Below are 26,208 nucleotides of genomic sequence, written 5' to 3' on the forward strand. Positions count from 1 at the left end.
ATTAGCTTTCACACAATATCACTGCACACTGAACATAGTTTTAGGTGCTGTACAGGAGATGCATACCAACAACACACAGTCAAAAAATCCCTGCATATTATTCAATTAAATGACATGTAAATCATTTTCTGTCCAAAAATGACAAAAGCTATATATTTGCACCCATTAAGCTACATCTTTGCAAACAAGGAGACTTATGGCTGCTGTTGCATTTAAACATAATACAATACAAACATAATTTGGACTAGTTTTAGGTGAAGGTGTTTGCTCAAGCCCAATACACAACACATGGATAGGTGATAAATATAACTTTTATTCAACTTCATTTCAGCTGCACTTTTTTTTTCTGCACTGAATTTTCAACAAGCAGGCAAAATAAATGTTCAGTAAACTAGTTTCCATTAACTACTGTTGAGGAATTGCAGTAAACAGGGAGCAGGGAGATCAAAAGAGCCCATTCAACTCTGACCATGATGCTGTGGTGGCAAATCACTAGTTTGTTCCCTCTGGCCACCTATAGCAGGATATTTTCATTCACAGCTGCTTGACTGCTTTTCTTAGCCTACAGATATTTAAGATAATAATGACTGATGGGAAATAACTTTAACAACTAGAGATACAAAACACTGTCTTGTCATGTGACTTGTGTTGTGACAATAACAGCTAAGGATAGTTGCTGGCTGACCCCCCCTCATAGTTTGTTGTATAGGCCTACATGCCTATGTTTGTCAACTGTTAATCGATGATCAAATTTATAAAGATTACACCTTAACCTATAGCACCTCTTCCACGTCCCACTTAAATCCGACCCACATTTTCCCAGTCTCTTCCCTCTGTAGTCTCTGAATCCCTGTTGTAGTTGTGTCGGTCGGCCACAGCTGGGCGCTGTTGCCTAACTCTCCCCCTGCCTCCCCTCTCTCTCTCTCTCTCTCTCTCTCTCTCCAACAGCCCTGCCTGCCTCTCTCCTGCCTCTCTGCCTCAGCCAACCCGGGCTGTGCCGAGCTGCTCCCTGCGGGATCAGAGCGCTCCCCCGCCGGGACCCTTCTCTCACATCCCCCTGCTGGGACGCGGCTACATTTCCAGCCAAGCACTGCCTGCCTTGGCTTTATTATGTGTGTCTGCGCCGCAGCCCCGCCAGCAGAGGCAGGCAGAGGAGGAGGAGGGAGACTGGTAGCCAGAGTCAGGACAAAGAAAAAGCAGGGAGACAGAGGCTAGCGAAGGGTTAGACTGCTAGAAATATTAAGGCTGCTATTAATACCGCCGGCAGTGCATTGGGAAATATTAACAAAAAAGAAAGCGTGGGTAGTAAAAGCAGTATTCCCCTCGGGGTGGAGATGCAGGGGAAGAGCGCAATGTCCATGCCACCAGACCACCACCACCACCACCACCACTGCCTAGAGTAGAATAGCGGGACGAAACATTGACGGCTGGTCGGTTCGGATCGGTGCCGCTTTCCAGGAGGGAAATGAAAAACCTAACAGACAGAAAATAGTTTCGATAAACTAAAAAAACAAAACAAAAAAACATCACACCAACGAAGACGCCAGGAGCGCGAGGGAGGAAGCCACGTTTGATTTTGAAAGCAATTTCACCCCCCACCCCCCCCCAAAAAAACACTCTCCGCCGCTTCTCCTCACCTGGACCGTCACGTACCGTTGTGGCACCACCGACACCGCCGCCGCCGCCGCCACCGACAACCTCACACTCGGACGGTGCCGCTGTCACTTTTAGTTAATACCGCGCGGGACCTGTTCAGGTGTTTGACGCGCGCGTGGCTGGCAGCTCGCGCCCCGGTCCGCCAGTTGGAGCGGCACGAGCGTCCGGTGCTGTACCCGGAGAAGCAGAATAAACGCGCACGGAGGAGAAAGCAAAGAAAGAACAAGAAGAAAAAGAAGAATTTAAGAAAAGAAAAAGAAAGGAGGGTTTTCTGCGTCGCGGTAACGGAGAAGAAGGGACCAACGACGGGAAGTTGGTCCTGTTTATTCTACAGGTTGCGCGGCCGGGGCGAAGAGGGAAAACGCACCGGAGGAGCCGAGTGTCGCCTCCCAGCCGCTTCACTCCCGGCGTGTTGGGGTTTGTTGTCGTTGGACTAACGACTCGTTTCCCCACTCAGACTCACAAGCTGCCGCATTGCAACAGGCGGAGAAGGAGGCAGCAGCAGCAGCAGCAGCAGCAGCAGCGAAGTGGAGGAGCAAAGATAACCCTGACTGTGCTCGCCTGCATGGTTTGCTGAAAACACGAAACGGAACAAAAAAGCAGAACAAGAAAAAGAAGAAGAAAACAATTAGAAAATCAAAATTAGAAGAAGCAGCTCCAGACCAGAGATGTCTAGACGAAAACAGGCCAAGCCGCGCTCCGTTAAAGGTAAGAAACTGTTTATTTTGTGCCTCATGTGAACGGACACTTAATTTTGGAGCGGTGAATGAAGCCAGTGACCAAAAAACCATGCCCAACTCTGGTGCCTTGTGTCAGCTAATTTAATTTTATTCCTCCCAGAGGGTTGCATGCAGTCTGTGTGCAGCTAGTTGTACATCAGAGGTAAATCAATGTCACTTATGTGAAGATCTGGCGAGTAAGGTGACTTTTAGTGTTTGCTCCACAAATTGTTTGTAAATGGCCATGGACTCTGTTAGAGTGGCTTTAATAGAAAATAAATGCTGTAGTTAAATTTGACTGGTTATTTATTGTTCCTAATGGTCATATCATTGTCAGAAAGAAGCTTTCAAAGAGCTACGGTGCAATCTGTGTGTTTGCTGCTGGTCCACCAGGCTAATTGTTTTCAATTAGCTGCCACACTGACAGGACAGGAAGGAGATGATAGTTTTGGTGTGTCGCTTCTCGGGATTGAGTGCGTTTGTGTGATTCACTGGCAATCTGGATTATGGACATGTTGTGATTTATTGCACTTGTCCTGAAACTGCACACTGCTGCTTTGTTGTTGTAAACGTGACTGTTTGACCCCATCAAATCGCTTGACTCGACATGCCTGTAGAGTCTCCTCACATTTGCTTTCACATCAAAACAATGATCACATTTTGACTTAAAGATCTAATTTTCTTTTTTTTTTAAAGATTATGTAGTTTCTGCCACAGGGTTGTTTACGCATAGTCTTACAATTTAATCTCACAATTCAGAATATTTGTGGACATTTGGGCTTGTACCTTTTTAAAAAAAAATAAAAAATGAGGATTTACTCTCCTACTTTAAAACAGTGCCCTGAGAGGTTGGTTCACAGATGCAGCACTGGAACTGACTGATTCATCTTATTAAATTTCATCCAAGTCCAAAACGTTTATGGGATTTCTGCAAATTAAAAAAAAAAGAAGGTTATTATTATTGCAAAATGAAGCCTCAGTTCCCATTCCCATGAAATAGTATTCATTGCTGTGCATGGGTGAGTGGGCATCATGCATGAGGGCATGTGGTGGCCTTGGCCTCCATGTTTCCTTTATGGGACCCAGATGGGCAACGGGACGAGCTGACCATGTGGTTGCCACCCCCTCCTCCATTTCCCCTCCATCATATAGACTTTCTCCCTCTGTGTCTATCTGGGAAAGAGGCAGATTTCTGACAGTGATTCAAACTGGGTGGTTAGTTTGATTAGCAGCATGATCTTCGCTGCAGGATTTCAGCCTCTCCTACGGGGTGCGAAGTTAAGCCTGCTTCATGTGAGGTGCGGGTGGGATTCATTTCATCAATAGTAGGCGGCTTCGTACATGCCACACATGAAGTACTGACAGTGCCTGTTATTGTGTTCACTAGGGGATAAGTTCGTGATGCTAACATCTATTACGGTTTATGTGCAGAAGTTGAAGGAGCAGCTTTTCAGTATAGACTTACAGGGTGGTCAGGACAGGACTGTGAGTGATGTGGTAGTCAACAGATTCCCCAGTCTCCTCAGGAATCTGCTGAAAAGCTGGTTCCAGTTTTCAGTTATTGCAGTCCATCTTCATATTTATAATAAAATTAGAAATGGTTGTGAAAAGAATAACGACCAGTTTTTGCCAAAAACAATACTAGATACATAAATAGATTCTGCATCTTGTTAAGTTTGGATTTTTAAAAGGAACTAAGAGAGTCTCCAAATTGAAACTAGATTTGGCATGCAAGTGTTTCGGAAAAATAGGACTTTGGTGTTTTATATTGTCTTACGTGTGGTCTTGGGTTGACTCATAATACTGCAGCACAATCTGTTTCCTTTCTTTCTCTACACTTGAAAACATTATAAAGTACTGGCACTAAAATGGCTACAAAAAGCACTTTGAGTATGTTGATGGATGCACATATTGCAACATATCTGTTTTGCTGTAGATACTTAGATTAACTCCAGCTCTGCCAATATTGGGTAATGTTGTGCTCAGTTAACAGGACCACAAAAAGACCTATAATTAGTCATAGTTGTCACTGTCATTATCTGCTTTTTTTCTTGGTAGGTTGCCACTTTTCAGTGTTTCTCATTTCAGTTATGTATTAAATGCACTGTCTTCACTTGACAGCCATGCTTGGAAGCCGCAGCTGGTAAATAATGGCAAATGGAAATCAATGTTTTAGAGACGGGCTGCAACTGTTGTTTTGATTAAAAAATTACCAAGGCTTCAGCCTTTTAAGTCTCAAATATAACAATAAACGGTCATCTGAGGGTCTAAAGTGCCAAATTCACATTGTTTGAGTGTTGAATTAATGAAATAATCGTAACATTTTCAAAGCTGTAACCAGCAAGTGTTTGAGAAATGACTGGAGCAGTCACCCATATCAATTATCATGTGCGTGGCATTGTATGAATTGTTGATTTATGTGAATATGTGAATGCTGTGGTTGGATGTCATTGTTTTTGCCTCCTGCTGTAGTGTTGTTGATGCTTGCTGCACTTTGTCAGTGAACAAATCAGCTGCTGTGGACCAGTGAATCTGTCCACTGCTGCTCCGTCACTGCTCTGTCAGTGTGTGTGTGTGTGTGGATATGATTATGCTTGCAAGATGTACATCCTTGTGTTTGCGTTTGCATGCATCATAGACATGCATGCGTTGTGCGTCTGTGTTTGTGTGTGTGTATGGATGTGTGTGTGTGTGTGTGTGTGTCGGACCTCAGCAGCCTGGATAACCAGAGCTTAGCTTTAGTCAGGCAGCCAAGCGAAGCAGAGCGAAGCAAAGCTGAGGCAGACGACCACCACTGTGTGTGTGCAGCAAAGGTAACATAGCCCTTGTGGTCTAGCTTGCATAAGCGGGGGTGTGTTTTTGTGTATGTGTACTCATGCATCTGTGTGTGTACATGCGTGTTGCTATCTGCCCCACACACCTTGCCCCTCTGACAGCTTGGCAAGACTTGGTGTTGGGGGAAGATGAGAGAGAGAGAGAGAGAGAGAGAGAGAGCTGTAGGAGAGACAGATAGAGATGGAGGAGAAAGAGCGGGTGAAGGGTAAAGGGTAGAGAGGGGAGTGGTGTTTGGGGGCAGCGCGGGAGCAGGTGAGTGGGCAGAGAGGAGGGAGTGATGGAGGCCAGGACGAGGTGAGCATCGCCGGGGGATTATCTGTGTTTTCATGTTCTTCCGTCTTTCACCTGCTCACCCAACTCTGACTGGCTGGCCTGCTTGCGGACTTACTGGCCAGCCAGGCATGCTGAAACAATAACAAACAAGCACAAAGTCCCACTTCATTCATCTCCTGCTATAGATTTGCACTGTCTCAGATGGCCCCGGCCTGGAAAGACTTTTGTTTTTTTTTTCTGGAAAAGAAAGCCAACCCTGACTCTGACTCCTAAGATGGACTGGGGCTGATATTTGATAATATTGAAAATCACGATACATCATAATAGATCTGATGCTGAGTCTGACCCTCATTTCTCTGCTTTGCATATTTTACACTCTGTCTTGGCATGTGACAAATAAAACAAACACCGTATCTTTCATCACAGTGAGGAAATTATATTTTGGATATAACCTAGACAGGGATATCAGAGGCATTACCTGCTCTTACTTGTGAGAATAAATAGTTAAGTTTTCTTTTCTTTCTTTTTTTATTTGGTAAATATAATGATTTGAGGAAGAACACTACTGAAGCTAGAGCTATGGTAAATGGTAAAGTAAGTTTTCTTATGCACTTTTAGGCTCAGTGTCTCATTACATTGTGATTTGTATTGTGGTGAAACACAGACAACAGTTCCTCTTTTTCAGGTTGGGATTCACTTTTTTAAAGCAAATTTTTAAAAACTTTTTGGCTGATTCTATTAAGGATACAAAAGAAGTTCTGTATCGCTGCCAATTTGCCTGTATTTTTCAATAGAATGTTAAAGGTTCAGTGTGTAATAATTGGCAAGGTTTATTGGCAGAATCTTAATATACTACCCGTGAATATATTTGTATAAGCGTATAATCGATATAAAATAAAATTAGTTTGGTTTTCGTATAATTCTTCTTTTTTATATAGCAAGGGTCTTGCTTTCGAGAGTGTCGCCATCTTGCGCTGCCATGTTTGTATGGCAGCCCGAACGGAAAATCCAGCCAGCCAGAGAGCGTGTTTCGTGAGTTTCGCGTGCATAAAGAAACCAATGAAGAAAGAAGAAGGAGTAGGAAACAGCAGACATATCGTAAAATGGTTTAGATCTTCACGCCATCGCTCCATGCTCCCGAAATACTCCCAGTCGTGGTAAACAAGTATTTTGGGTTCACTGTCACTTTGCCGATGGGAGGGGTGAGTGCGAGCCAGCGAGTGAGCGCTGCAAACTAGAATCTGAACACTGAATATCACGGTTTTACCCCGTATTACACACTGGACCTTTAAAAAAAACATAGGACTTATTGTGACGACATCTGTAATTATGTGCACACACACACACACAAACATATAGCTATATATACACAAATATGAAACTATGTAGCCAATTAAAACAAACAGCAGCATTAGTCTTGATATTAGCGCTTCTCCATGTTTCACCACTGCGGCTAAGTTCCTCTGATGGATTTACTTGACCAGTCCTGCCTTTACAGTGATTAGGCCTTGTCAACAGTGGGGGGACTTAACTAATTGCGGTCTGTTAATTGAACATGGACTAATGGCATGATGATGGGCCATGAAACTAGCTGATGGGGTGAGAGAAAAAGGAGGGGTGAGCTGGAGGAAGAAATGAGAGAGCACGGCTCCTCTCTTATCAAACTATTATTTCAGTGGATTAATCCGTTTTTAATGTGTGTCTTTAGTGAGGCGAGGCAGCAAAAATCTCCTGCTCTGTCTGCTCTGGCAGCCTCGCTACCTCGTATCTCTCTCCTCTTTCTCTCTCTCTCTCAGCTCTTAGCCCCTTGAGTCTCTCATGCATTATGTAGTGATGATTATTACTTAATTACACATTAATAAATCCGCTTCATTTGCAGGACATTAAACGGGAGTTGAGCGCATATGACAAGGAGATGGAGGGGAGAGAAAGCAGGGAAGACTGGAAACGGGAGAAAAGAGGGAGCACTTACTTTTTTAGCATTTACTTGGTTTGTTTAGAGTGTTTATGGTTAGTGGAGCCAAGTGAATCCTTTGACCAAGAGGGGGAGGTTGAGTTAACTGCTGACGTGTGTTGAGCTGAACTCTTCTGGGCTAATGGCATCATTTCCACTTGATCTCCTCCTTTACATATCTTTTGCTGTCTGTGTTTGTTTCTCTCTATCTTTCTTCTTTGACCACTCAAATCATGTCTGGGACAAGTGAGTGATGAAGAAATCCTATCGATTGTTTCTAAATGCGAAAATAAGACATCAACCGATAATGATGGTTTTGAGTTATATCTTTAATCTTCCTCTTTCTACGGGAGTTTTCCCAGATAAAATTAAAGTGGCAAAGGTTATTCCATTTTATAAATTAGGATACAAGCAAAGTTTTACTAACTACAGGCCAGTATAATTATCACAATTTTCCAAAGTGCTTGAAAAAGTTTTTGCAAAAAATAAAATAAAAAACTTTTGAGTGAGAGTCAGTTTGGTTTTCAATCAAAAAGATCTACCACTTTAGCGCTGATGAAAATAACTGAAGAAATGACCACAGCCATAAAAAATAAGACATTTACAATTGGTGTATTGATTGATTTAAAGAAAGAATTTGACACTATAGATCATAAAATAGTAATTTCAAAATTAAAATCATACAGTGTTCAAGTAGTTGCTCTGAACTGGTTAGGTAGCTATTTAGATAAAAGACTATACGTGCTGTTTTCTAGGAGTATATGAACATTGTGTGTGGGGTCCCAAAAGGCTCTGTTTTGGGGGCCTGAACTTTTTAATCATTACATTGACGACATTTTTGAAACATCAAAGTTATTACCGTTTGTGTTATTTGCTGATGACACACATTTTTAGTTCAGGAGAGGATTTAAGAACTAAGAATGTGTTTGTGGGTTGTTTTTTAGTTTGCAATTTCTTCATTAAGCAGGTGATGGTGACTAGCTACATCATCTTGCAACAAGGTTATTTTCATTTTCACTTTAATCAATTAGCCTATAAAAATTCATAAGTCCAAACTTTACTTTTTTACATTTTAGGGATAATCAATAATCGCTAATCAAAATGGCTTGATATTCGTCATTTGACGAATAAAATAATGGTATAATCATTTCTATTGTACTCTACACAATCTCAGTTTTTTTTTTATATGCGCAAGGGCTGCATGATGTTTCATGTAAGTATGTGATTTAAATCTAATAAGAGACTCTGGGATAGTAATTATTCATTGCCTGGAGTTAAAGTTATTGTCAATTAACTACTCAAGACTTGAAATTAACAACCGCCAACCCGCTGAATGTGGGTAAAAATTAATTGTGCTGGGAAGTGTCATCAAGTTACAAGCCAGTTTGATAGTTGCTGAATCTACTTATGACTCCCCTCCAAATAAAATCATCCGGTGTTATTTGCTGGTCATTTGTGTAGGGACCAAGTGCACTTGTTATTTTTGTTCATATGAGCGCTGTGGAACCTGGTATTATCCCAACGCCAGCGGTAGCACTGTGAGGAATTGTATGCTAGAGTACAGTACGGTGCATTCGGAAAATATTCAGACCCCCTCAACTTTTTCTCATTTTGTTATGCAACCGTTTTGCTCTAAAATAAAAACCTCAACCCATAAACATGCAATACCGCATAATGACAAAGCAAAACCAGGATTTTTTCGTAGGCTAAATTTATTTAACGTATAAACAAAGTCTGAATACTTTCCGAATACACTGTACAGTACAGTTAATCTCTCATTTCTCATCCTGTTTCTCTCTCCTGTCTATTTTTCTTTCTCTCCTTGCCTCTCTCTCCCCATCTGGCTTTACCATTAGATCAGTTTTAATGTCACCCTTTGGCAGAGCACAAAGCCTTTCATAGGGCAACTGGCTCTTATAAAACTCAGAGACACTACACATGTGGCTTGGATTATTCAGAGACAACAGTGTGTCTTTTTGCAGGTAAATCCTGAGTGTTTAAGTGTTTGAAGCACTGGAATGCTTTGAATGTGTTATAATTATACTAAAGATTTACAGTTTATCTTGTTGTTTGTGCAGCTATAAATATGTGTTAGCAGTAGGACAATCAGTGTGGGTACAGTCACATTGAGTAACTCATTTCTAAAAGCTTGTATTGGCTTTGCATTAAGGTTTGCTGAACCATTAAATGGCTTTCTGAAAGCTTTGTTAGGAATTCCATTGACTCCTCGGCAGGGGGTGGATTTGAGTCTTTGGTAGTTTTTTTTATTTTTTTTAAATAGGACAAAACAGGATAATGTAATTGTTGATTGGTGGAGCCCAGTAGCACCATGCATCGAATGTAACAGGAGTCATGTTGATCTGCTCCCAATTAAAATGAAATTACTGAACAATTGAAGGCTCGGAGAGTAGAATGTAACTCAGTAGAAAACATCTCGCTCACAGAAAACAAGGAAAAGCAGAGGTGTAAACAAAAAAGGAAAGAAAAGAATGATGGCTAAATTCCACTTAGCTCTGTTTTGAGTTCTGGTGCTGTGCAGGTTTTTCTCACGCTATCATAACACACTGGAGCACTTACAATGGAGCCAGTTTGCCTTTAGTAGAACCCGTGCTTCTCCTACTCTGGCACGACTCATGTCAACTGAAACTTTAGGTTGAGTACATTTTTTATGGAAACTGGAAGATTTTCAATAACTCACTTGTTGGAACAGAATCTTTTTTTGTCAGTAAGATTCATTGGTTGATACTTGATAGTAATTTGTGGTGTTTTCATATTGGCTTCCTTTGATCATGTATCAAAATATATCAGGATCATACTGTATCCAGGGTGGAAGAAATAACGACTCTGCCCAATAAAACACCCCACTGTATGTACACGACTGAAATAGATTTCTGTTTTTCTGGTTATTCCGTGCTCTGTGATTCTGAGCATCTGGCGGTTACGTGATCTTTTTGATCCCTGAAAGTCGACGTGAACTCGGCGAAATGTCTTGGGAAAACAACAAACCATGGTGTTGACTTGATAAATCCAGATTAAGAACCATCCTTCATCAGGTTTGGTTTTGTTTAATGTAATGGATTGGGGAAAAGTCATAACATCTGGAAGACTGGGTCAGGTTTTTATACTGTGTGTGTATGTGTGCGTGTTTTTGTACCTCTTTGGGATGTTTTCTACTATAAACACCGATCTTGTCAGGACCAGAAGCCCTCATGAGGACCAAAGCCTGGTCCTAATGAGGCAAAACCTTATTTCTGAGGATGTGTTCATACTTAGGGTCAAGCTGTCCACAAGAACGGAAACCACTGCAATGTCCCAACAAGGATAGCTGCGGAAATGTGTGTGTGAGAGAATTCACATGTGTGTCCAGAAAGGGTGAAGTCCCTCAGTGAGGTGTGTGTATGCCAGCGACAACTCCTTATCAGCGGCCAGCCTGGTGTGGGTTGTGCATGTACTCATGTGTGTGAGAGTGTGTGAGAACAGGGGCATCATGGGCCAGGACTGTGCCATTGTAGCGGCTTAGCTAGCCTCGTTTATCAGCTGCAAACTCACTGGACCTTAACGCACACCCACCCCTCTGGAGACACACACACACACACACACACACACACACACACGGGCACAGAGAAGCTGAGCTCTGTGCGTGCCCATAACCTCATCTTTTTAGACGGGAAAGATGATGCTGGTGTGACTATACACGCACACATGGCGCGCACACACATCCAGTCAATCCAGGCCCTGCTTGCCAAGTCCGTATCCCCCATCACGAGATACTCTCAGAGGACAGGGGCCCTTCTAAGTTTCCTAGAAGGGCGTGTGTGTGCATTTATGTACATGCAGTCGCTCACAGTCTCTCTCTAAGAGATTTACGCTCGTTACTTCTTTCAACACTGACTATTTGCCTGCAGTGTATTTATCTGTCTAGATTGGGTTGTTTAATTAAGACTTATGTCCTGTGGTGTCTGTTCTAGCATATTGGATACCTAATAAAAGCAACACAAGATCAATTATGTTCTTATTTGTAAAATGTTACCAGAGGACAGAGTGGTATCAGAGATTAGAATCGTGCAATACCAGAAAAAAGATTTAATAAACACTAACTTCTGAAGAATTGAGCTTTTGAAAAAAGAAAATACCTACAGATGGTATTTCTACATTCCTATAATCCTATGAATTCCATGATTAATTTGTCCGCAGTCGTATATTCTGGAGGAATTATAGCCTAACTTTAAACCGCCACTTATTATTGTTTGTTATTATTATTATCACTTAATATTTAAACATTGAAAATCCATGTTTGCTTTAAAAGTGCACTGGGTGTTACTTCTGGAAAAAAAAAGGTTGTTGTTGACTCTTTGGAGATGCAAGGATTTCACAGACAAGACTCTGAAGTGGATATAGCCAGCAGGCATTCATATCTGTGATAAATTATGTAGAATTGGTAAGGGAACAGAAATACAAGCTTATTATTTTGGACCTAATTGCAGTAATTTCTTCCTCATTCAGCCCCCCCTCACCCCCCCTCTTCCCTCCTTTCCTCTCCTGCAGCATCCTGCATTTCTACCCTTCTGCCCCCCCTCCCTCTCATGACCCCCCCCTCCCTCCTTCCTTTTCCTTCCTATTCTGTACATTAAACATTAGTGGTGGGGGCAATTAGCAGTGCCCCTCTGCACACCTGGCTGATGCATAATATATTTATTCGGCTGCGTCCCCTCCCTTCTCTCTCTGACACACGCACACACACTGCTGTTGATGAAGGGGTGACTTTTGGGAAATGGAAAATCTGTGTATGTGTGTGTGTGTGTGTGTGTGTGAGGTGTTGAAACCTTTTGTCTGCTGCTGGTCTGACCCTGCGTAACCTCACGAGTATGACCAGGTCAAAACTCATAGGTCTCATCAGGTCTGCAGGCAAAATACTTATTTCTATTGATCTACTCGTCGAAGATTGTGTGTTTTCCTGTGTTGAAAACAGTTGCTGTAATGAGTTTTTTTTTCTTTCTTTTTTAAATTAGGTTACGCAAACATCAAGCATATCTCATTCATCGAGTACTGCTTTTCCAGATTGCATCATTTATCTTTTTTAGGAGTAAATTAGGATTAGTAAAATTAAGAAATATATCTTTTTTTATATGGTTGCATATCCACTGCCTTTTTTTTTTTTTTAGGACAGTTGAGAGAGAGAGACAGGAAATGAGAGGCAGAGATGGGGAGGAATGACACGCAGGATAGGGCCGCTTGATGCGGGATTCGAACCGGGGCCGCCTGCAGTGAGGACTATAGCCTCAACACATGGGGCGGGTGCTCTGCCCCTGCATATCCACCACTTTAAAAAAAATAAAATAAAATTCCACGCATCCCACTCCCACTTTTATTGCTGTTAAAATGACTTTGCTTGTTCACACTGAACCAAACAAAGCCAGCATAAGGCTGCCCCCAGTGACTATTGGTGTCTGTCCTGCTGTGCCAGCTTTCCCCTTTACATAGACGTCGATCTGGTGTTGAACCCCCCCCCCACACACACACACACACATTCTGTATTTGTACCTTTTTTAATTTTATACAGAAAGGCAAAGTGGAATAAAGGAGTAACATTTCCTCCACAAACCACCGAGGCCCCACAACAGTTTTTTTTCACTCATTCATTCAGTCACTCATTCATTTTTTCTGCTTGCTCTTTGCCTAAGCGCACACACACACACACACACACACACACACACACACACACACACACACACACACACACACACACACACACACACACACACACACACACACACACACACACACACACACACACACACACACACAGACAGACGATGGACCCAGACTAATGTTCATTGTCCTCAGAGCGTTGAGTCCTCCACATAACAAGCTGCTTGTGTTGTGTTCCTTTTTCATTGCAGGGTCTTTGTAGTGCGCTCCACTATAGACTTACCAATGGTTCTTTTCAGTGCTTGTGTCTTCAGTTGGTTTTTCCAGCTCTTTTCCATTCACCTCCCAGTCAAAAGGCAAAGGCGTCCTGCTGTGACACCTACAATGGGGCGAGAGAGAGAGAGAAAGAGATAGAGCGAGAGAGTAGGAAAAGTGAGAGAGCAAGACAGAGAGAGATAGACTCCACTCTGAAAGAAAGACTGGAAATGTGGAAGAATATTTGATAGACATGTTTTTGCAACTTTAAAATGATATTCTCTTTTGAGCATGATTTAGCAAAGTGTAGTCATGAATGTCAATATTCAGACTTGAACACAGTAAGAATTGAAATAAAGAGTGATGCCCTTTTCTTTTTAGAAGTTAAACATTCTCTCTTGATGTCCTTTTCTCTTTGCTCTGCTTCTTTCTCAGGATAAACAAGGTTTTAGCACAGGCTTAGTGAGGTTAGGCGAGTAAATGTGCACTTTTATGACTGCAGCGTAGGCTCTGAAAAGTCTTTAATTGTACTGTGTAGAAACAACAGCAGAGGAGGATGAGGGCCTGTCTTCTGTTGTATGTCTGGTCCCTAATAAAAGCTTTATGTCCGTATCAAGACAGAATGAAATAAAGAGGCTGTGTCGGAGGAGGAGGAGGAGGAGGTAGCAGAAAGAGAATAAGAGATTGCGTGGTGAGAACAGTGTGAAGGTGTGTGTGTGTGTTGGTCAGTGCAGGCCTATTTTAAAAATGCAGAAGTACTGTCTGTCTTAGATTCAGAGTTGATAAGCAGTCAGGGGACCTGCACATCCACTCTCCCCTCTTCCTCCTCTCTCCTCCTCTCCTCCTCCTTTCCTCTCCCCCATCTCCTCCTCTCCTCTCTGCCCATAAACAAATGAATTGCCACATTTGCAGACGTATTAAATGACTAACAAGCAGCCTGAACTCTCTTCAGGAGAATAATATCTGTTGTTGTTTATTGACAGCACTCTGACCTGTGGGTTTCTTCTACCAAAGCACAGTCACTTGAAGGCTCTTGAAGCTTAAATGCACGGATACTGTCGACTGCCCAGTTTTCACTAGAGATTAAAGATATTGATCATTTTGATCGTGGCTCATATCTTATCTATAATGAGTCACTCCTACACTTCAAGCATTGGTTGATTGATTTTTCCACCATGGGACTAAAATGTGTTGCTGAGCAATATTAGCTAAAACTCTCCTCACTGGCCAGGATTGTATGTGTTGCTAAGCAACATTAACTTATTGAACGTTTTATCAGGAAGCGATGGGGAACTATTAAGATGCTGACTCTGTAAAGAGTTGTAAAGAAAAAAAGAATAAAACCCCCCAGTCGTCACCCTGCAATGATGAACTACTGTGGATAAAAGCCTAAAGTTTAAACACAGATTTCTGGGTTGTTCCAAAAATGGAAAGTACAGTTTGCGTTCAGGATAAGACTCTTGATTACACGTCTGCTCAAACAAACAAACAACCAGCCACGCTCCAAGCGCACACGCGCTTGTGTGTATATTTTTCTTGTTACTCCCAGAAGGAGAGTGACGAGTGAGTTAATCTGTCCGCCAGCGATGCGGCATGACACAAAGCTGTTTATTTCCCTCTTCCTCTCCGTCACTGTCTCTCTCCCTTTCTCTCTCCTCCTGTAAAGTCTAATCAAGTTTGTATCAAGCTAAATAATGCCTTAGCGTGAAATTGGTGTCTTCAGTCAAAAAGCACTCCCGAGCCTGTACTACAAGAGAAGGCAATTATGTATACCCCTCCCCTCCCCTCCCCTCCCCACCCCTCCAGCCTCCAGCCTTCTCTGCTGCTGCTGTTCATGTGCACTGTGTGTCTGAGTGGATAAACATGCACTACAACTGCTATATTTCATAATTTGTTGCATCTGTTCTTGACAACATTTGAGCCTGTCTGTGTTGGAGCTCAGTCTTCTAATGGTGAACTCAGTGCCTGTATTTGACTTGTGTGTGTGTGTGTGTGTGTGTGTATGTGTGTGTGTGTGTGTGTCCCTGTCTGTAATGGTGATTGGAGGCTGCTGGGGGAACTTCTAGTTCAGTTATTTCTGGCGCCTTCCCCAGAGTCGAGGTACTCCAGAGGAATGCTCTCCCTCTCCTCCTCTTGCCCTCTCTTTCTCTCTCTGTCCTACTCCTTATCTTTCTCCTCGCTGCCCTCCTTCACCTCTCGTGCTTTCTCACCGGCGTTTTCATCCTCAACTCTTTCCTCTCCTTCGCAAACTTCCCCTCAAAATCCATCTCTTTTTGTTTTCCCCTTTCCTCCTCCCTCTCCTTCCTCTCCACTTCTTTGCTCCCCTCGTCTCTCCTCTGCTATTGATTCCTCTTCCCGCCACACTCTCTCTGACAGACAGAAAAACAAATGTCAGATCAGAGAGGCTCTTTAATCTCAAGCTGTGTTGTTTGGCCCTGAACATCAACTCTGTGCTTGTCTGAGTGTGTGTCTGTGTGTGAAAATGAGTGTAATGCTCTGTAGGTGTTGAGAGAGGTGAATTTACTGTTTGTTAATAAGCAGCTCTTTAGTTTAATAAACCCCGTGTTTCCTCTCGTTGGCTGGACCTTAACAGACGGGGACAGCCCTATAAATGATTCACTGACTGACTGACTGAGTGATGAGGTTATTGGTCAGTCGGCCAAATGTTGGAGTGTCCCCATTAGTTTTTCAAAATGACTTGATACCATGACTTTGAGTTCTTGAGTTCTTCATGAGTGCTTTGGTGGTGAATAATCAGGGGGTGTTTTCAGGAATCATTGCAAACTTAGTGCCTTTTAATGCTTTTTCTTTTCAGCCCCCTTTAACTTGTTGCCTTAACGCCCTGTGATGCTGTCACTGTTTCCTACTTGCTAACCCTATAACCCCATCATAAACAGAGAAAGATAAAAATGTAGATGAGAACAGAAAGTTGTGTTCAAGTATTGTGGAACAGCTGAAACTGAACATTCAACGTTTTATGAATATGCTAATTGTTGTGTTGCATCATCTAGCCACATTTATCATTTCCAGCAGGCTTTAGCGAAATGCCACCAGTATTTAAAGTGTTTACAGCAGCTTTAAACCACGTCCTCATTTTCATACATTGAGTTTAGACGCATGTGTGAAGAGGAGGCTCACTTCTGAAGTACTCACTCCCATTTCCAAAATATCTATAGAGGATGTAAACAGAAGCAGAATTGGGTGATTTTCAAAACATTTAAACACCATATTTAATTGAAAATGGCACAAAGACGATATATCCAACGTTGAAACTGAGAAATTTCATTGGTTTTTGGAAATTATTTTGCCCCTTTTTGAAATGCCAGCAACACATAAAAAAAAAAAAAAGTTGGGATATGGTCATGTTTACCACCCTGTTACATCACCTCTTCTTTTAACAACACTATAAGTGTTTCAAAAGTAATTTAGAAAGTGGAACATTTTCCCGTTATTGCGCGTCTGTTTTGTGGTATTCATATGCAGCACTTTCAATGGGGGACAATAGTGTCAACTTTTTGGTGAACATGGCTGAAAGAATGAAACAGCGGCGTTTGAAAAAAAAACAAACATTACAAGGCTTTCATTTTTACACCTGTATTAGGGGTGATTGATTCAGGCTTTCATGTCTTTAGTCTTAGATCAATATTTTTTTTACTCAAGCCTTTCGGGGGGTGAACTGATGTGGGCATGTGTGTGTGTGTGTGTAATAGAAAGTGAGGGAGCATGTGTGTTTATGTTGTCATATTATGTCGGGGGTATGTTTGGGGATGTTGGGGAGGTTGCATAGCGACTCGACGGGACAGCACAGCATGGTTTAAAACCACAGTGAGCTCACAAACAGAAAGGAACAAAAGGAGAAGGTGAGGGACAAAACGGATGAAAAGATTATTATTGCAAAGGTGACGCAGAGGGAGGAGTGATGGGAAGAAAAAGTAGCGATGATTGAAAGTAAGAGAAGGGGGGGATAACAAAACAAAAAACAAAAAAATCAGGTAGTAGAAACAGTCTGGACCAAAAATAGAGGAAGAGAAAGGGAAAACGATGAGAGGAGAGAGGACAGAGACAGTGGAGAGAGGAAGATAGAGAGGGCGATGGAGCTTGTCCGCCAGGCTTGTTTGGTTGTTGTTCTTTCTCTCTGCCATCCATCTAAGCCCTCTGCTACCTCTGTCCCTTTACACACACACTCCCACAAACAAAAGCATGCGTGCACACATACCCACACTGTCCCAAACCCCAGACTAGCCTGGTGTTTCTGGCCAGTGGCTCGGTGCTCGGGATGTGTGTCAGTGTGTGTGTCTATGTATTTTAAGGCTGTTTTGTTCCGAATGCACGCAGGCAGAGAGAGCGGTTTTACTGCTGATAAAAGTATTTGGTTAATCAGCTTCTGTCCCTGTCCCCTGACTAGAAGTGTTTGCATGTGTGTGTGTGTTTGACACAGGCCATTGAAGTTGGTGGGGCTCCCGGGGGGTGGGCTGGGGATGGAGATTGGCATCAGCCCTCGGCCAGTAGCGTCACAAAGTCGTTCCTGAGGGACAGGAAGGGCAGCCAATGAGAGAATCCCTCCGGAGCCGTAGGGAGAAAGCGGGTTAGTGTAGGGAGGTGGGGGCTAGGAAGTGGGTTGAAGAGGGGAAGTGAGAGGGGTGAGACAGGGAGGGAGGGAGGAGGGAGGAAGAAAAAAAAGGAGTGTCTAGGATGAGAAGGCGAGACAGACAGATAAAGAGAGAGGGAGAGTCGGCTGACAATTACCCTCTTGACTTCTGTCCAGCACCAGTTGTCAATCAGCCCGCCGCTCGGGGAAAAGAATCAGCCTATCATTGGCTACACTGACCCACATCCCGCCTCTCCGGGCCACATGATTGGCCACAGTGACCCGTTCGTCAAAGAGATCTGGGAACACCAGAGCCTTGGGCTGCCTTGGGAATAAATGGCCCTGATACTGTGCGCACATGCATGTGTTGTTTTGGAGGAAAAAAAAAAAGACAAAGGGCTTTCTTATTGATGCTGTAACTGCTTTCATGGGACAGAAGACAACGAGAGACAGGGATAGAAGGGGGCGCAGATGGGAATGTGGTAGAAGAGAGGAGATGCTGAGGGAACGGGAGGAAGAGATGTGGAGAGAAAGAAAAGAAATCGACAATGGATGACTGAGGAAGATGGATGTTAGAACAAAGCAGGGAGGGTTGGCAGTGGTCAGGGGAGAAACACTGTAGATATGGAGGGGAGAGAGACGAGAGGATAATGAACAAGGAAAGACAGGATAGAAATGTGAGTAAGGGAGAGAGGGAGGGAAATGAGATGAGGTTGTAAATACACTAGGAAGAGATGGAGGTGGAGAAATGTGCAGTGATACTGCTTTGTAGCAGTGTGCGTTTGTGTGCATACACATGCACATGGATAATTAATGACGGCATGTGTGTAAATATTTGTTTATGATAACATCATCATGATGCAGAGTCCTCTCTCCTCTCCTCTCCTCTCCTCTCCTCTCCTCTCCTCTCCTCTCCTCTCCTCTCCTCTCCTCTCCTCTCCTCTCCTCTCCCTTGATGTAAAGTAAAATCTAAAATTGGATCTTGCCAATACAGCTGTACCTAACAGCTGTGTGTTTAACATTATATGCCAGCTTCAGTACAGTTAACCTGCTTTTTCTTAATGAGTGCTTTATTTGATGCAACAAACTTTAGTCAGGGCTTTAAATTCCTTGCTTTAATATAAAGATTAACAGAAGCAGGTAGAGGCTTTGAATGGGTATAGATTAAAAAAAAGAAAAGTACATATACATAATGTCTAACTAACTAAAGGCCATCAAGTTGACTTCATATTCCTGCCAATTTCCAACACAGTCTGAGGTCATATTATCCACACTTCAAATGAGTTGATTCAGTATATACACTTGAAATAGTTTTCTAGTCAGTACAACAGCAGGTCTGTTCAGGTACTGTGTTGGAAAATGTAATTAATTGTCGTCGGTCTAAGACCCATGTGTAAATATTTGCACTGCACTGCTAAAATTAGAGGCTGCAGATGGAAGTCGCAGATCATTCATGGGCTGTATGATGGCTGCAGGTGTTCAGTCATCTGAAAGAAAGGCGCATCGTATATTTTATGTGACTGGGCTGTTAATTTGGCTTTGTGCTTGGAGCAGGTGATCCGAGCTGTGCGGTTTGATAAAACAAGCACCTTGATTGCACTTTGCCTTAATTAATTTTTTAATTCATTATCATTTATCATTCATGTGGGATTTTAAAATATGCAAGCAGATGCACTTTTATGTCAGATGCACTCATTGCTGCTTGGTCCTTTTTTTTCTCTTTTTAGTAATGGTGTGTCTCCTCATTAGACAACGTTTCCTATTTACACAGACTCTACTTTGATGGTGAGAACCATCACTGAGTGGGTATGTGCTGTTGACATGTTTATTCTACATCAATTTGTTTTTGTGTGTGTGTTTACATGTGACAGAGAATGTGTTTGGTAACTCCAGTAATTGACACACACACACACACACACACACACACACACACACACACACACACACACACACACACACACATAAGACTTGTGTGTGTGTGAACAGCAGTGATTCCTCTAAATGTGATGACAAATGAACTTCGTATTTGACGTTCCTGTCGTCTGCAGACTTCTAACACCATTCTCCGGAAATTACCCAGGATGCCAAATCAATCTAAACAGTCTGTATTTTTAGTCTGTACTAATACACACTGTGAGACTGCATTCAGGAGAGATACTACACTACAAACCCTTAGTAGGGCGCACAACACTCCAGTTTAAAGCACACAACACCCCACTTTTCTGGGAAATCACTTCACTGTTCTCATTAACAGGAACTATGTCTGGTGTATTTGCTGGAAAACACAACTAAAAGACATTATTTGACAGAACAAGGTGTCTCCGGGGTCAGTGTATGCAACAACAAAAGTGAGGCTTAATTATTGTGTGTGAGTGCAAAATGTGTATAGATGCTCCCAGATGTTCCCTGCAGCATCTTGTTTTCTTTGTGTCACACACTCACACATATCACGCGCAGGTTTATGGTGAATTTGTGCAATGTGTTTGTTAGTGTTGTTTTTAGGGCAGGTTGTCATGTGATCTCGAGGCCTCGGATGTCTCTGTGATTATTGACCTGCTCAGTACTTGTGTACCAGTGTGTATGGTACACAAGGTAACTCAGCTGAGTTACCGAGTAGATCGGTATTAGTGTTTTTCTCTTAAAGGACCTGGTAAACTTTATTTATTGGCAGATTAACATTGGTTAACCTGTCACCAGACTCCATGAACTTGTTATTTACCTGACACATCTGCAACAAAACTGACAGTAAATAATATCAACGTGCAGTGTGAATGCTCATGCAGTAAATTTTGACCAAGTACAGTTGCGGCTCATCAGAAATAATTAATGAGCCATGCACCAACTACACTCGCTAAGCACCTGATATCGTAAGTTCTTGTCATAGCTAAATATAATGTTTTTTTTTGTTTTTTTTAAAGAAGATTTCAGTTCACTGTCTTCTGTCGTCTGATATTACCACTTCTTAAAAACAAGACACTTCTTCCTGCAAATTGGCGTCTCATGTCAAACAAGAGCGGCCTTTCTAACAACCGTCAGCTCCTTGTGCTGGGATACTGTATGTTAGCGCCTGCAAAAAGCGCTCGGTTTTTAATCGGCTTCTGCTGCCAATTTATATTTTCAAACTAGAGGCCTGAGTGCGAAGGGAAGTGAGATGTACTGTAGGCGGAAAAGAGATGGAGCAACACACAAGTGGAAAGGCTCATTAATTGGATGGATACCTTGCATGTTGTTTTTATTAATTTTTTTTTTTCACCTCCACGTATATACTGACGTTCATATCCAGGCCTCTCTCTGAAAGCATAGCACCACAGGGACGCACACACACATACACCTGCACAGACTTGGATTTGAATGGGTCCGGCTTTTACTAACAGTTGTATGCATGAGCATGCTCGACGAAAACCTTCCTCCACCACCACCACTCTCATTACCCCACCAACCCCCTGGTGTGTGTGGGGTTCACAGTAACACTGTGTGTGTCTCTGAGGGGGGCAGAGAGGAATCTGGGAGTCTAAATAAAGCTATGTGTGCTTGGCTAATGAAACACACTGTATTCCCCACAGTCTCATCAAGAAAAATGGGCTCTTATTAGAGGCAGAGTTACCAGTACATTTAGGTCTCTCTAACATCCAAAACTTTTCCTAACAACCCGAACCATGTTGTTTTGTCATGAGTCCACCTTCTTTATCAGGGATACAAACACATTGAAACTGGCCATAGGCGATAGATGTCATGTAGGTAATAGAAATGTAACATCATACAACTGCATTTATCATCTCATATAAATGCATATTATAGTAACTCGCATGTACTTTCTATTGCATACAGCTCAAGACAGTGCAGGTACGACCCATCTAATATAAACGCAGTAATATGCAACCGAAGGTAATCTGCTATTCGGGGGAAACCCTTTTTATTAGCTGAGAGGAAGTACTTTGTTTTCCTTCTGGTTCTCTCTCTCCACACCTTCTCTCGTCTGTTTCTGTCTGCTGTGTTTGGCAGACATGTTGGTCGTGGTGGGAGGTCTCTATCTGCGCCGGGTTCTGTTCAGGCAGACGTACGGCCTCCTTCAAGTCAAACTCCTGTTCGTCTCTGTCTCGAGTGAACACGTGTGTGTGTGTGTGTGTGTGTGTTTGCCGTACAGTGTGTGCGCATATGTGTTTGTCCAGGGATCCATTAGGCTGTTATTAGCACGCCGTGGTCCACACATCTGGCCCTGAGAACCAGCTCCAGATGCTGAAAGGGCGATTCAGACTAGATCCTAATACTGCAGTCCAGGTTTGGTTCAATAGTTGTTGGGATTCAGCTCTTCTGCACAGTATGTCATACCTGTGGTGAGATCCATATTTAAAGATGTCTAATTTCTCTCCATCAGGCTTGTTCTGCTTTTGATTTACGCTCACTGGGCAAATTCATTCACTGTTCACATCAAACTTCAGCATAGTAGGACTCTCAGTAACTGTGGCGAGTTGGTTCGAGTATTTGTGAAACTGCCGATCTCCTGGGATTTTCACACAAAAGAGTCTCCAGAGTTTTTACTGAGAATGGAGTGAAAAACAAAACAAAACAAAACAAAAAATAAAAAACAGCCAGTGAGTGGCAGGTCTGCAGGTGGAAGTATCTTGTTGCTGAGAGAGGTCAGTCTTAGGCTGGCGTGGCTCACCGAAAAACAGGACAGTCGGCGAAGACGTAGCCTGGTCTGATGAATCAGGGTTTCTGCTGAGGCTGCAGACGGCGGGGGCAGGGTATGGTGTCAACAGCGTGAATCCATAGACGCAGCCCTTCCATGTGCCTAATGGTGTGGGAAATGCTTCCTTGTTGCTATGCTTTAATGGCCACTTCCAGCATAATAATGCAGTACGTCACAAAGAAGATGTTATGAACATGAGCAAGAGAGAGAGAGAGAGGGAGGGAGGGAAAGATGACTTTGCAATAAAGCAAGATCTTCTGTGGAACAAATGTTTGAATGATTGTGCTTTTCATACTCATCCCAACTCTGGGCCCAGTTTAAGTTCAGTACAATAGCCTTTCTTGTCTTGTATTGTTAATTATGTTATAATGCTCAATTTGTTCCTGCATTAAAGAAGGAGCTTCCTCATCTGCCTTCCTCCACAAAGGTTAGAGTTTTCTACAGACCGACACATCACACACCTCAGGAGAGCAGGTAGACATCTAGCGTTGCGGTAATTATCTCTGTATTAGCAAGATTTCTCTGCAGTATGAAAATATTACAGAAAGAAATCTGTCTAGATGTGGCTATGAAAGCATCATAATTTATAAGTCATTATTAAATACATAATGCAGCAGGAACATCCAAGTTAATTGGGTGTTAGATGGACGATGATTTTAACTTTTGGAGTGGATATGGGAAGTGGAACCGTTTTTATTGGATGAGATGAGCATGTTTGGGACGCACTTATTCACTGCAGCAGAAGGAGCTACCTTAAGTTACACTGAACATGCATGAATAAGCCGGCACGTGTCATTTCTTTTTTTTTTTTTTTAAAGTATATTTTTCGGCTTTTTGCCTTTATTTGATAGTGATGACAGTAGAGATAGACAGGAAATGGGGAGGCAGAGAGAGGGGGAATGACACGCAGGAAAGGTCTGCCCGACGCGGGATTCGAACCGGGGACGCCTGCGGTGAGGACTGTAGCCTCTACATGGGGCGGCCGCTCTACCCACTGCGCCACGCACCGCCCCGCACGTGTCATTTCTTTTCCTTTTCTAATCCACTGAATTAATTCAGTTCATGTTGTCAGATTGGCTGTGTTGGATGGAAATCCTGACAGCTGATAACTGATGAAGTGACTCCACTGCATTGTTGGTTGTTATTGAACACTTTGCATGTAAGTAAACTGATAGTGAAGAGTGACCTACAGTAACTGTGTGGGGTTCAGTTGAGCCGGCGCAGCAGCGATTTTGCGTGTTCACCAGTCAAATGTGACCATTGGTATAATTTTACTCTCTGTATTTTTCTTTGTTTTGGCTGCACGTTGAACTGAAACAAGACACACCAAGGCGGGTTTTGTTTTTCTTTTAAAAGGAACACTTCGCTGATTTATAACTTCTTGTTTTCATTTGAGTTCTTGGCACAGCTGAGAAGTGGAGGACGGGGTTGGTCAGGAGGGAGCCGGTGAGGATATGGAGTGAGGAATATGAGGAGCGGTATAAAGAGTTTGAGGGGTGGAGGTCACCGGAGAGAGCAGGATGAGAACTGTGATTTTGAATGATCGGAGACAGAGGTGAGTAAGTGAAAAGTTGAGGAGTCGCGCGGTGGGGAGGGGGTGAACAGGAAACCCCATTGTGTGGTGACTCCAGCCATTTCCTGTTTGTGTGCCAGCTGCACTTCCCTCCTTCCTGTTGTACCCAGGAAGTCAGTGTCACATTCCAGCTCTGATCAACTCCGTGTGTGTGTCCGAGTGGTCTCAGGACATTGTCATTGTCAATACCCGCACGTTTGTTGCTTCCCCTGGCTATTTTAGGAGTGTGAACGAAATTTCATTTACACAAGAGGTACAGTTTATACTTGCAGACGTCACTATGCTCCCTTTGAAATACTGTTCTGGTGGTGAAGGTTTGTTGAAAGGGATAAATCTTTAAATCTGGAGTTTTTGTAGACGGTGAATGCAAAATTAATTTGGATAACCATCTGAGACAATGTTAGATTTGTAATTAAAACCATGAATCTATGTGTCTATCTATGTTTAAGACTCCTCAAGTCTAACAGTAATGTTTAAAAGGTTTATCTAAAACCTTATTGTCTCAGGTCACATGACGTGATTGTGCAGTATACTCTAGTCTGCCTTGGTAAAATTAGTTTAGCACTGAAACTGACTGATTATTTTCACGATTAATTGATTATTTGCTGTATGAAATGTGAGAAGTTAGTGAGAAATTCTTGTTTAAAACCTCCTGAACATTATTTGGTTTATTAAAAGAGACAAAAAAAAATCTGCACAACGGAAAAACTGGAAACAATGATTTTATGTTTCTTTTTATGTCTTAACTACACAAATAAATTGATTGTCAAAAATGAACAATTAATTAATTTTCCTTGATTGATTGATTGTTTCACCTCTGATTCAGGCTGAGCCCATTTTTGGTTGTGTTGGACTCCTTGAAACCCCTGAAACGGTGTAGATCTATAATGTCTGAGAGTCCTGGCTCTCCGTGGAGAAAATGGAGCTCTTTTACTTGTTGACATGCAATAAATTTAAAACCTCCTTTTAAAAAAAATTTGTTTCTCTCCCCGTGTCCCTCTTCATCTCTCCTCAGCGGTAGAAGAAGGGGAGTCTTCAGAGTGTGGAGGCACCTGGGATGAATCAACTGTCCAGACAGGTTAGTGCACGCACACACACACACACACACACACACACACACACACACACACACACACACACACTCACACACACACACACACTCACACTAATAGAGTTCCAAGCAGCTGTCAGAGGAGACACAAGTCTATGCGTCTCCCTCACACACACACACACACACACACACACACGCACGGACACAGACGCACACATATGCACACACAAATACACAGACGCACACAATTTGTAATATCAATTCCACATGGTTTATAATGACCAGCTCTGGGGGATATCAAGGAGAAGAAAGAGGGAGAGATGGAGAAATGAAGTGAGTGTAGAAGGAATTAGGATGGAGGGATTGGTGAAAGTATTAGGAGAAGGGAAAATCATAAGAGAGAGAAGAGGAGATTTGAAAAGAGGGGGATGTGGAAAGAGAGCTCTCGCTGGTCTCAGGAGTCGGACTGAATGGAAAGAGAGATGACAAAAGGGATATGGAGAGAGAAAGATGGGTGGAAGGAGGGACAAGAGAGAGATTTGTATGCTTTTTCACTGGTCTCTGTGGTCTGGTGATATCTTGGGAGGAAGTCAGAGAGATGGAAGGGCTTTTCTTCTTATTCTTTTCTTGGATTTTGTTTTTCCTTGTGGTTTCTCCTAACCAACTTCTCCATTTCTCTCGCTCTTAGTCTCTCCCTCCCCTCCTCCATCTTCTCTTCTCTCTCTCTCTCTCTCGTTTCCACCCTGAGATGGAAATTTTGAAATTATCCTGACTCTGCCTTTTGCCTTTATTGAAAAAGAACTGAACCAACTGCTCTCTGAGGTCCGTGTATGATATGAGAAATAATATAGATCTTGGGTCTAGACAGAAGGATGGCAGCGATATGGATGTTTTAAGGCGGATTAAAAAACATTTTTGTACAGCTACAGTGACTTGGAAAAGCAGGCCATAATTAAAGCATATGT

The 26,208-nt window shown here is 42.6% G+C and overlaps 1 protein-coding gene across 2 annotated transcripts in view; it reads left to right on the forward strand.

Moving 5' to 3' along the window:
* The first annotated feature begins 722 nt into the window (after nt 1-722).
* znf423 (zinc finger protein 423) overlaps nt 723-26,208 on the forward strand; it is a 144,286-nt gene continuing 118,800 nt past the window's right edge. The window contains exons 1-2 of one of the 2 annotated variants that reach the window (XM_085779859.1): nt 723-2,364; nt 25,208-25,270. In XM_085779859.1, coding sequence (XP_085635985.1) covers nt 2,325-2,364; nt 25,208-25,270 — 103 coding nt within the window. In that variant the 5' untranslated portion in view covers nt 723-2,324. The remainder of the gene's footprint in view (nt 2,365-25,207; nt 25,271-26,208) is intronic. The other variant, XM_085779858.1, reaches the window with a different exon arrangement.

Source organism: Trachurus japonicus, chromosome 6, assembly GCF_045865225.1.
Source record: "Trachurus japonicus isolate A0001 chromosome 6, Traja_1.0".
In the NCBI taxonomy this organism is placed as follows: Eukaryota; Metazoa; Chordata; class Actinopteri; order Carangiformes; family Carangidae; genus Trachurus; species Trachurus japonicus.